The following is a 12,891-nucleotide window of genomic DNA, read 5'->3' as shown; positions in this document are numbered from 1 at the left end:
CAAAGCAAATGGGTCTTGGACACAAATGGTCCTTCAATGCAAATGGTTCAATGCAAATGGTTTTCAACGCAAATGGTTCAATGCAAATGGTCCTTCAACAAAAATGGTCCTTTATACCAAGACAATAACTGCTGTTGTATAAACCTTGACGTGACGCCTACAAAATGACAACAAGAGGCATTTCTAGCGTCACACTTACCATAGGGAGAAGAACACAAGGTTGAGAACCACTTGCAAGCTACTCATGAAGACCTCAGGCTCTCTTAGGAGCCCACGGTCTGTTGAGGCCTACCTGTTGACACCATCCCTGCAGAAGAAGACCGTGTACGTCTGGATGTTCCCTCTGGCTTCTGCGGGCGGGCGCCAGCTGAGACGGACAAATCGGCTGGAGACCAAAACAGGGACCACATCTCGGGGGGCAGAGGGGAGGACACTGGAACTTGGGACAGCTGGAGGGGAAGGAGAGGAGTCAGTCAGAGAGGCGGTGGGAGGCGCCGCGGTGGTGGCGGCTGAGGTGTTACGGAACAAAGGGCCGAGGCGGCGTGGAAGAAGCGTGAATAAAATGACAGGGGATGAAAGAGAGAGAGAGAGAGAAAAAAACACTAACAGTAAAATCACACCTTAAAACGCACCATCCTGAACCATCCTCTAAAGTGAACGCGCAAAACTCAAGTCGGTTACGTCCTTGGAAGACTTGTAAATTATTTCTTGTATGAGTGATCGGTGTGATATGTCCCTTTGTTCACCTATTTCACAGGTTTTGTCTCTCGTGCCCCAAGCAGGAGGATTTAACCCCATAAACGAGCAACAAACTACCACTCGAAACGTGAAGCCAAGAAACCAACCTGGTCTGAGAAGAGCAGAAACTGAGGCGCTTCAACGTGCGATAATTGCGTCAAAAGGGGAGAAAACGAAAAGGAAAAGGCAGCGAGACTGAATATTAACACCTTTTCACGTGGGAATGCGTTTGGTCTATAGGCAAAATCCAGAAATGCCTGAAGTGGTCAAATTAATTTCACAATGTTTAAACTCGATAAACTCTTGAGAGAATTTAACGGCTTCGTTGTTGCCCACCAAGTCAATGTGAAAGCTGGCCCATCAACATAAATTAAAACAACAATATGTATTTAACACTACTTTAAGTGATCATCTACATCCTGATTTAACACACGCGTCTTCTGGAGCATCCACAATCACCAAACCCCCGCTCTGAAGGCCAAAATTATGTAGAAGGTCCAATTTAATGGGCTACACCAGTCCTAAAAAGTAGGCGTTCAATATTGGTAGTGAACCCAAAAGCCATTTCTCTTTTTCACCATTGCAAACCTTTTTTGGTAAATCTCTACGTGTATGTTGTGAACGGTATTAGTAGCATTAATTTACTGTGAGATCATTAACAGCGTTCTATTATCTCAACAGCTTATGCTTGATGTAAAACGCAAGACGTTCACTGAATACTAACAGCATTTTCTTATATTATCCCTAAAGTATTATTGAAAGCCGTTAATATTGATATCAGTGATAACAAATATTATCACCTCTTACTTACTGTGATCACCCCATGGCCAAAGGGAATTAAGGGATTTCCCAGTGGCATTTCCAGACTAATGATGTGTTGAAAGAAAATATTAAGGCACCGTCTCCGCTCTTTTGGCTGCGAAGTTGCGACTCATTATTTGCACTTAGGCTGTGCTTAGCGTCCTTAGTCACGGGCCACCGATCTAAATAATGTGCAAACACGAGACTAACGTCTCATTCTGTGTACATTTATATTACGGCGACGCTTTGTTTCACGATCGGAGCGAGCAGATTGGAGCTTCTGTTCTATTCTATATGTTGACTCGTGTATTATAAGCATAAGCACGTTGTTGTCTTCTAATGAGAAGTACCAAGGGTGTGATTAGAAAGAAACACACAACCCCACAAGGCTTTTTCTGTTGAGTTCTGATGCTTAAACCAAACAGCAATTGAGAAAAAACCCCGTTATTAACTATTTTGGCACCTGAGGATCTATAGAAACTCCCCCAAAACACCCCAGTCCACGGTTTCTCCATTGAAGAAAATAAGGACATCTACCCAACGCACACCATGGAGCCCGAAGAGCGACTCAAGCCACCAAATCTACCTTTAAACGTGCCGAAAACGCATCTAAAATCTGGAGGTGAATCCAGCCCATGTTGGTGGGTGCATCTGAGCATCAACTTCCGAAAAGAACAGCTAAAATATGAGGTGAAAAGCAGCAAGATTGGGACCGAAGCTCTAGGCCGCTGTTTTCTCCCAGTAAACTCTATAGAGATATCACTGACAAAAGCAATTCCGGTTTTATTGTTGCTGGCAGTGAATGGCAAACATATCGCGTACAATAGCATGATATAGCGAGACATATAACCCCAAATTATCTCGGCGAGGAACGTCTTAAATCCTTCAATGTGCCATCGGTTCAAGCATCTTCATCGGAGTCTGACAGGGGCTGATTTGAGCTTGATCTGGTTTATATTAACGCCTCGGAAAGTGCATTTTTCCCCCTCTCGTGAATAATCATCGAGTTCCGCGCCGAGAGCATAAAACTGATTCATTTTCCGCATGTGGAAATGACTCTACGGCCAGAGAAGGTCCAAATATCGGCCCCAGGGGAACCGATGCTCATTTGGGAAGCCAAAGGGAGCACCTCAAATTCAGAACTAAATCCCCCGTTATTTAGAATCCCGAATCAGCTGTGAGTTCTGTGCCGTTATTATTTCACCAGTCGGACTTGTCCTTACGCTCAGAAAGCAAATTTGTTTAAAAAATGTGGAAATATGCTTGATGTCCTGCTTATTTACAGCCTTTACGGGCAAAATCCAGCTAAAAAACATGCAAGAGGCCAAATATTGAGGGGGTTTTCAAATAACTAAAGGCAAACTATCGTGCGTGACGCTCCATTTCATCCCTGCTTCCCATGCACCCGCTCACGGGCTGTTCATATTGAAAAATAAGAGCAATATGAGACCTAATTCAAAGAGACCCACCCTTTAAATTGTGAGTTTATATCCCAGACGTGGGATATACAAAAGATGATAAATGAATGAAAGACCCACCCTGGTCGTTATATCCCACCAAAGGATTTGGGATCAAGAAGCCAGGGGTGCAAATCAAGTTAGAAAACATCTCATGTTCTCACTCAAGTGCCTACATATATATATATATATATATATATATATATACACATATATATCTATTGGACATGGCACTTAGTGCCATGATCTAGTAAATGGACCAGAGTTGGACCAACAGTTGGACTCGATGATCTCTGAGGTCTTTTCCAACCCAGTCGATTCTGTGATTCTGTGATACGTACACATATATAGCTATATATACATCTATATATCTGTATATACACATATATATCTATATATGCACACACAGGCCTCAGCACAGTCTTTCTACCTCTACACAAAGGAATATATTCATTCTAAAAGATCTCCTGATAACCTGCGTTGAGGATTAAGTCCGGAACTGAAAGAAGTGAGTTTGGCTTTTCCGCTTTTAAGCAATTAACATGGCGTTAATTACTTGTGTTTCATTCATAAAGCACCTTTAAGCCTGTTGTACCACGTTGCCACAAGCTCCGCCTGTTGTATTTTCCTTGGGTTTAGCAATTACTCGGTACAGCCTGAGTTTCAAGTGTGACAGAACAACACGACTCAGTTCTCATCTCCAAATTCTTGGTGTTACAAGGAAAAGCAATTTCCATGGATTTTTAATCTCCAAAATAACATTAAATATGTGCTTATTGTCTGGTCTTGCTCCACCAAGTCTTTTGTTGCACTTCTATGTTCACGGAATTCAGTATTTTCCCCCCACCCAGAACCTTTTGGACCCATTTTACACCTTTTGTAGAGCAAACTGTGAAAGTTATAAGTGAGAAAAACATCATATCGCTGCAAAAAACGCTGTAGATTTAACACCTAGGGCCTAAATATAAGGCGTTCTTCCAGGAAAATATCCCTAAAGATAGAGAACAATTTGGGTGGATTCATTATTATTAAATATTAAAAATGGGAATTAAAAATATATATTAATTTACTCTTTTTTTAAAAAAATGAATATTAATATATTATATTAATATATGTTAAGGAAGGCAATTGAACAACTCTACACAAAACGAATTGGGAGTGTAGAGCGTGATTTTACCTCGCATTAGCTCTCGCACAAATACGAATTTGCAATTACACATCGCTAATCGTTTCTAATTCAACAGACCATCCCGAGACCCGTAAACGCGAGGAGCTGCATTTTAAGGTTGGGACAATAATCTGATGATGAAATGCTTGAATTTTGGTCTTGTTTCCAAAAGCTGGGATAAAAGGTGATGTTCTATCAGATGAGCTTTATGGATATGTAATTTACTGTCCCAAATAAGCATGGACTGGACAAGTTACTCACGACTTATGGTCAAACAAAACATTCTCCTCCACACAACCAACTCCTGTTACCTTTCCCGGGGCCCATTTACAAAATTTGGCCTTTCCAGCTTTTATCCAGCCAATTAATCACACAATATAGCGCCAAAGCGGCGCGTTCAAATGCATTTCTCCGGGCGTTCTGCGCTCAAATCCACCCCCCAAACGCTGTTTGACGCGTTCACACGCCTCAGGTTTTACACAGAGGTGTCAGGGTACATCACATCTGCTTCGAGATTATCAACCCATAAGTAGCGATGCTAATTTAGCAAATAAAAGATCTGTCCGCGTTGCTGTACGTATTTCCTCCCTTCTGGCTCGTCACACAATAATTCATTATTACTTGGTGCCGTAATGATGTTCTTAAGAGCAAGTCACGCAGTACTAATTGTTATTATGCCTCTTTTGTGATGTGATGAACCTTAATATAAATCACCCGAGTTGACGTGTGTCAACAACGCCCGGTTTTAGCGTAACGAGGAATTCGCTCCCGACCCGGCGCCTCGCAGGATTAGGCCGAAATACCTTTGGAAACGGCACCAATGTCTCTGAAATGCAAAATCTTGGGGAGATTTTGATGGTTCAACCCTACGCGATAACAACCGCAGGAAAAATGAGGCAAAGATGGTGGTTTCACTTCTTCTTGGAGTATCTGGTGTTACCCCATGTGGCAGCTACAACATCCACACGCTCATCACTGCTGTGCCAGCACAGTCCCTACCCATTATTTTACGTTAAAACGCCACCTATATGTGATATAAATTATAAGTGATATAAATTACCATAATATCATTTCACTAAGTGCAGTAAATCCAAAATATTTCTGTTTTCATTGCTACATGTTGCTGTGAATCTAACTTGAGGTAAAAGCGATTTAGAGATGGGTCTTGATTGATGTCTCTTAATGTGAGGAAATGTTTAAAGGCCATAATCCCTCTCCATGAAAAGTCCACCCGCCATCCGAGCACCCAAACCTCAAACGGGTGCAGCAAGCTCACACTGTTTCGGATGCTCTAAGGAACAAAGGCCGCGGTTTTGATTCAATTATAATCAATTCAAAGTCTTTGATCTTCACCCTTTCTAGAAGCATTTTCAACAGCCCAGCTGATAATAACTACCTAAAAAAAGGGAGGATGGATGGCAAGAGGCAGCCAGATGGACACTTAGATGGTACAACTCACATCCCTCTCTTTTCTTCAGCAGCAAAACCCAGTTTTGAGGACCAGCGCCTTAATAACCGGAGATGTGTTTAACGTCAAGGAAAAGCTGTGCCTACCCAGGATAAGAGTGGTGTATTTTATTTTCCTCTCCCTGTGTCATAGAACTGACCGGTTTAATAAAGGCTGCGAATCTTCAGAGTAAGCAAAATCATCCCGGAGCTGGAAAATTTCCAGGTGCGAGACGTGCGCCGCGCTCCCAGGTACCTCGAGGACGGTGCTTTTCAGAGAGAAAGATTTGCAGTTACTTTGACCTTCCATGCTTTGCCAAATCAACCATAGGGCCGTGCCCGGCATACGAATAATTTGTGGCGGCGCCGTTGTTTAACAGCAAAAGGTTTTCATGCTGAGATGAGCCGGTGGGTACGTCCGAGATGAGTGAGGATGCTCAGCATCCCACCACGCACATAACATACCTGTTAAACTATAGACCTGGCGCTCTGTTCACGTAGAACTCAGTAAAGTCGCAATATAAACTCATCCTGGTGCGTGTTTTAGGAAGGTCCAGGACTCAGGAGACTGATGGACACCAGAGAAGCAATGCAAAGCCCTACATTGAAACCCCTGTATGAATTAATTGCCAATTTACATATTTAACTTTGATTTTTACATCAACTCATCCGCCCGCATTTTACATCCCTGTAGGTGCATTTTTGGCTGATTCCAAGCAAATATCTCAAGAGATTAGGGAAATAAAGGAAGTTTAGTGATGATGCGGCATCGCCATTGATCAAAAGGCTTCGACACGAACTCACCGACTCTTGCGCAGAGCAATTGTTCCACAAAACGCCCAACAAAATGAGTAATTAAGAGGATTCCCAACCTGAGAGAATTAGTGCCTTTAATCTATAATAAACCTATTAAAAGTTCGATGGTAAATCACAGAAAAAAGACGAGTCAGCAGAGATTTTAGTGCCCCGTCCCTTCTAAAAATTACCTCTCCAGGTTAGAAAACAGCCGTCGGATGGGTTGACTACTAATTCTCAGACTATTATTAATGGGGAAACGCTGAGAAAACATAGTAATATTTCTCAAGGTAAGTTATTTCCTCAGATATTGGATTTAGAGATAACAGCAAGAAAGCAGCAGAACTAATCTAGACATTAACGAAACTCCCTGCGTCCCATTAGAAAACAGGACTGGTATTTACAGCCGGGTGTAGCAATACTAAGAGTGTTGTTAACATTATCTACTTTGCCACAGACTCTACAAAAATGATCCATAATAGCGGTAGTTACAGTGGCACCTTAAAAACCGCCGGCTTAAAGAATCTCTCTTCAATCACCTGTAATTTTCCACCTTTTTCTCACCTATTTGGTCGTGATTTTTCGGAGAACCACCTGCTATGGTGTGTTTTGCGAGGAGGATGTGGGGGATCTAATGGGAGAAATATTTGAGTGCAGGGAAAAGAAAGATCACAGAATCACAGAATGGACTGAGTTGGAAAAGACCTCAGAGATCAGCAAGTCCAACCCTTGGTCCAACTCCAGTCTGTTTACTAGATCATGGCACTAAGTGCCATGGCCAAGCTCAGTTTAAAAACCTCCAGGGCCGGTGAGTCCAGCACCTCCCTGGGCAGCCATTCCAATGCCTGACCACTCTCTCTGCAAAGAATTGCTTTCTAATCTCCAGCCTAAATTTAAGTTGAAGCCCCATTGTCCTATTGTGAACTGCCTGGGAGAAGAGACCAAGCCCCACCTGGCTAGAACTGCCCTTCAGGTAGTTCTAGAGAGTGCTGAGCTCAGCTCTAAGCCTCCTCTTCTCCAAACTAAACAAGCCCAGCTCCCTCAGCCTCTCCCCATAGGGCTTGTGCTCAAGTCCCTTCCCCAGTCTTGTTGCTCTTCTCTGGACCCTCCAGCACTTCAATCTCTTTCCCGAGCTGAGGGGCCCAGCACTGAACACAACACTCCAGGGGTGGCCTCCTCAATGCAGAGCACAGGGGAAGGATCACTGCCCTTGTCCTGCTGACCACGCTGCTTTGGATCCAGGCCAGGATCCCATTGGCCTTCTTGGCCACCTGGGCACACTGGTGGCTCCTGTTGAGCTTCCTGGCCATTAGTCCCCCAGATCCCTTTCTGCCTGGCTGCTCTCCAGCCACTCTGCGCCCAGCCTGGAGCTGCAGGGGGTTGTTGTGGCCAAAGGGCAGGACCCACCACTTGGCCTCGTTGAACTTCATCCCATTGGGATGGGCCCATTTTTCCAGTCTCTCCAGATCCCTCTGCAGAGCCTCCTGCCTTCCAGTAGCTCCACACTCCCTCCTGACTTGGTGTCAGCAGCAAATTTGCTGATGATGGTCTCAATCCCCTCATCTAAATCATCAATGAAGATGTTCACCAGGACCGGAGCCAACCCTGACCCCTGGGGACACCACTCGTGACTGGCCGCCAGCTGGATGTAGCCCCATTCACCAGCACTCTCTGAGCCCAAAGATAGCATTTGGCAACTGGTTTACTTCCTATAGGAATCAAGATTTGATCTGGAAATAATTCTAACATGTGGAAAAAGATATTTTGGTTCAAGTTACACATTACTGAAGAAAAATCCATGGAGAGAAGCACATAAAATCCCTTTTTACACCCAACTCTCTATACAGAAAGTTTCCCATTTTTTAAAAAAAGCCCTAAGACAGATATGGTAAATATTTTCTGAATAATAAAAGCTATTTTATCCCTGTTTTCTTCTAAAAACTGGGGGGGAGATGCTGCTGAGATACCTGCCTTGCGCTGGAGAATTGAGCAGCTCTGACATGTTCTAGTTTAAACTCTCCACAAAGGCCTTTTTGCTCTAAGCTGTAGCAACACAATTCTTATCAACTTTGACAAATATTAATACATAATTCAGATTTTTAGGGCCTTTTTTTTGCTTGGAGAAGCTGACAACACCATCCTCTTCCCCCCCCCGGCTCCGTTCCTTGGAGAACGTAATCGCGGCGCTTCGCTTTGCAACGGCGCTTTGAAATACAATAGCATTTCTTAGCAGAAAGATTGGAGGACTAAAGGAAGAATCCTTCCTTTTGAAATCCTAAATGCAATGTTATTTTGAACTCTAATGCTAAAAATAATATATATACAAAATAAAAAGAAAGCCGCCGTGGCTGGGGTTGCTGTTCCTCATCATATAAACCAGATTTAAAGCGAGTTTATAATTGTCAGGGAGCTTTAAATAATTGAACAGCAAGACACAGCATGGGAGGGGGTGTTTTCTATTGTGTAATAACATCTCAGGATTCATTATCCATAATAATAATGATGATTATTAGTCTTGCAAGTTTTACACCGTTTCCTTTGAAAATCACAAGACTGATTGTACGAGGAGCGAGAATTTAGAATAACACAGTTAATTTGCTTGGAGTTTATTATAGCAAGTTTGTTACCGGGGGGAATTGTCTTCTAACATGTAAAAGCAGAGAAAACAAAGTGTTTAATACAAATATTAAGACCTGACTTGTTTTGGCACCTCTTTGTCCTCAAGTCACGGGGTTCTCCGTGCTCCGCGTTATTATTCCGAGCCCGACACGAGTGGTTTTTCCTGTGTCGGGAAGAAATTGGAGATAAAAGACATAGAGACGCGTCGCTGCATTCGGATGAGCCCGAGACCTTTAGGGCTTTTTCAAGGAGAATCCAGTGGAAAAACCTCCAGCTCCACCATCCCCAGCAAAACCAGTTGGGCCAACTCATTAGCTCTGCCCTCGTTAACGACGAGCAGCCCTAACGGAGCGTTAGAACTGAAGAGACGTCAATGGAGAAGCGAAATAGCTCAAAACGTCGCTTTTGGTTAATAGCGTGGAAGCTGAAACAAAGCAACGCAACAAGACGTGATTGAGTCGGCTCAAGAACCAGAAGGTTTTTCTATTGAGCTCTTTGTGGATGGGAAAATAGAACTAAATATTGTACATTCTTGAGCAAAAACCACGTCGGCTCAAACCCGAATCAGCACATTTTGTGCCACCGAAATCTCCGAGCGCTCCAAGTAACTCACAAGTTGTCTAAGATGTCCAGACCGGTTTAATCTTGGCTTGAAAATTTAATGCTAGCTCAAAACTTCCATGATTTAAAATGGAAATTCCCTGGCTGAATGTCTAAGGGAATAATGGAATTATTCACTTTAAGGACTAGAAAATCTGTCTCACTGTACTGGAAGCTCATGAGAACAAGGGCAATGAGAAAACAACGGCCGTTATTTGCTCCATCCAATGTCACTCCTGAGAATGAGCCGCATCCATTGTCTTCTGGCAAAGAAAACTGGAGTTGTTTGCTCTGAAAATAAGACAGCTTGTAAGAGGGGAATATATCTTAGCGTCGTGAGGAACACACTGCCCCTCAGGCTTCCTTAAAATGGGAAAAAACATCTAATAACAAGAAGAAATCCCATCCTGGTGGCTGTTACAAGCAGGCAAGAACATCTTATTGGTGCCTGAGGAGGTTCCTACTGCTTAAGAAACACCAAGTGGTGTCATGAGTGGAGATCAGAGCGTTCCTAAGCAGTCCCAGCTTATGGGTCTCCTTGTGGGATGAGATCGAGATGACACGGCCATCAAAAACACTTGGAGATGTTTATTAAAGAGACCTATGCGTCGGAATAACAACTGCGAAGAGAATGTAGTGCATGAGCAGACGTTCACATGGTATCAACAGAGGTGTCTTGGTCAAGACTTAGGCCAGAACTTGGTGAGTAGACAACAGGGTGTCTACATACGTCCTGTAGATCACCCCATTACCCAGCTCTTGATAACCGCTCACGTTGGCCTAAATGCTACTTTTCTCTGATAAATTCCCTCACGTCTATTCCATTTAGCCCCAAATAAACCACCTTCTTCTAGATCTGTGAACCCGAGCAGAAAGGCAATCGAGCCGAGAGGCCCACAGAAACCCATCGCTGCGGCCCGCGCTATTCTGGGCGATTTGAAGGCCCCAGTTATTCTACACAGGAGTGATTGCGCTGATCTGCACGTCAACGATCCGCGGAGACAACGCCAGGCTGCTGCTCTTTTTGCAGCCCTGAAGAGCTGTTCGCTTCGCTTCTATGCTAAAAACTCCATTTTTAACTCATTCCCAAAGGATTTTTGCACCTCCTCGGCTACCAATGTATAGACCCGCTCCGGCTTGTCCTATAGAAACGCCACGGCAAGGAAATAGAATCATTTTAGGTTGCTTATATATGGAATTACCTTTCCATGCGAAGGCTGCTCACTTACGCAGGAGCCGGCTCTCTGGGGAGCGCATTATGTCACTGGCAAACATTTGCTGTTCTCCCGCACACAAACCATCTTCTACGCAGCCCAAAACCAGCCGTTTTCACCTTGTTTCCTTTCTGTTGGCATCGCTCCTACTCGGCGATGAGGGGGAAGTTTGCATTCAAAGCGGGGACGGTTTTCAAGCAGGGCGCTGAGACACGACGCGCCAACTGGCGCTGTGAATGCATATTAAAAAAGCCATCGAATCCACAGGAAAAATGAATATATTATGGTTTGTGATGATCACAAAGGGACACGTGACAACGCTGACGATATACTCACCGTGTGTTTTCTTATTGCGGCGCTGAAATAACGCGGCGTTCGCAATAAAAATAGCGCCGCCTTGCGATGGGCCACAATTGCTTGAGGATGTTGGGTTGAAACGCTCAACGTACTCAAAGCAGAATGAATATATTACTATAGTATCTACATCTGGTTATTCACCGAGTTGAGAAGGTTGGATTAACCCAGGCAAAGAAAAGCATCAAAGTCCCCGTCTGATGGGAGAGTTGCGTCCTACCCAAGACAGCGGCCATTGGCACATACACAATTTTAAACCATATATCTTTAATAACTTATTAGGAAGAAGCTAAAGAGATAAAGCTTCTCATAACTGCGTGGTGTTGGATTAATACACCTTCGTTTCCTTGCCTGTTGTTCATTCATTCTCACTAGGGAACCGGGACGTGTAAAAGGAATTATGGCATTTGTTGGCACTTGTGGCAAACGAAGGGGTGGAAAAGACCCCAAATTTAAGACACAACCCAACTCTAGGTAAGTCATAGTGAACTTCATCAAGTTCTCCTGAGGAAAAGATGTCATATAAAGTATTTGTTCCTATACATAGATTTGCAATATAGATTTACAGCAAAAAGATGCTACGTTTTCCAACCTCAAGAAATTCACGCTAAACCGAGAAGACAAAAAACCCCGCAGGTCTGGCAATGGAAATATATAAAACTCCCTCAAAGCGCAAGAGAATAGTTTGATAATTAAGATTTTGATCAGATTAAGAGGAGTCGAGGGGGGTGGGTTATGAAAAGCTTTTGAAGGGGCAGCTCGTGAGCCCTTTGCGTGCTAGAAATTCCACATCCTGAGTGGTGGGACCGAGGAGTCTTGATGGGGATTTTCATCCCAGCCGAGCGCGGGTTTTACGCCAACAAAGTCTTGGGCGAAAGGAAAATACCCACTTTGGGTTTATCCAAGAGAGGTTAGAAAACGAGGAGGAGCGTGGCTTAAGTCCTAAAGCTGCCATGTCTAATGCTTTAAAAGCCGTTTCCGTCCCAGCCTCCACTCCTGGGATAATTGCGGATGATCGAGCCGTAGGTCGGGGGGACCTCTACGTGCCAACTTGAAGCCAATTAATTTCATTTCCTAAAGAAAGGAAGAGCTGGCAAGAGGGACATTAAACAACATGGATTCTGGGGCACAAGGGTCTTGAGAAGCCGAGCCAAAACAAACAACGTGCTTTTAGATCCAGCATCCATAATATATCCCCGGCCCAGATGGATCTGAACCGGCTCAGCAGCGGACGCGGATCTTTCCTCGCTCTGGCAAAAAGATGCGCGAAGCCGTAAAAGCAAGAAAGAAATTGAAAGGAGCCATGTGGAGAGCACAACACAGCCCAGCGGTCTGAACAGAAGCGAAAATGCTGGGGAAATACTCATGCATAGCGGATGCTGAAGGGAAGCCAGGCTGTGACTAACATACTGGAAAAGTGGTTTCCTCGTCGCGCAAATTCCGTCAAGGTTACAAAGCCCTTGCTCCTGGAAGGGAACAGCTGTCGCCAAACACACTTGCAAATGCACTTGTGCATCTTTTTTGTCTTGCGTTTCAACCTTGCGCTCAACTTATTTATTTCAATGGTTGCCTTCTGCCGGCAGCAGCGACAGCGCCTTCCCCTCTGTTGCGGAGATTTCCATAATAGAAGAGTTTTATACAACGGCGTCTTCGCCGCCCTGTTTAAAACAATAATAATGGTCTAACACTGCATTTCACA

The 12,891-nt window shown here is 44.0% G+C and overlaps 1 protein-coding gene across 1 annotated transcript in view; it reads right to left on the bottom strand.

Moving 5' to 3' along the window:
- Window positions 1–12,891, bottom strand: part of DCC (DCC netrin 1 receptor) — a gene marked incomplete at both ends in the record, with an annotated part of 255,054 nt that overhangs the window by 107,085 nt on the left and 135,078 nt on the right. The window contains one exon of the mRNA XM_080362678.1: window positions 293–449. Coding sequence (XP_080218804.1) covers window positions 293–449 — 157 coding nt within the window. The remainder of the gene's footprint in view (window positions 1–292; window positions 450–12,891) is intronic.

The sequence above is a fragment of the Nesoenas mayeri genome (assembly GCF_963082525.1).
Source record: "Nesoenas mayeri genome assembly, chromosome: Z".
Taxonomy (NCBI): domain Eukaryota; kingdom Metazoa; phylum Chordata; class Aves; order Columbiformes; family Columbidae; genus Nesoenas; species Nesoenas mayeri.
Note: the sequence above shows the minus strand (reverse complement) of the source record. Positions and strands in the feature narration are given on the sequence as shown.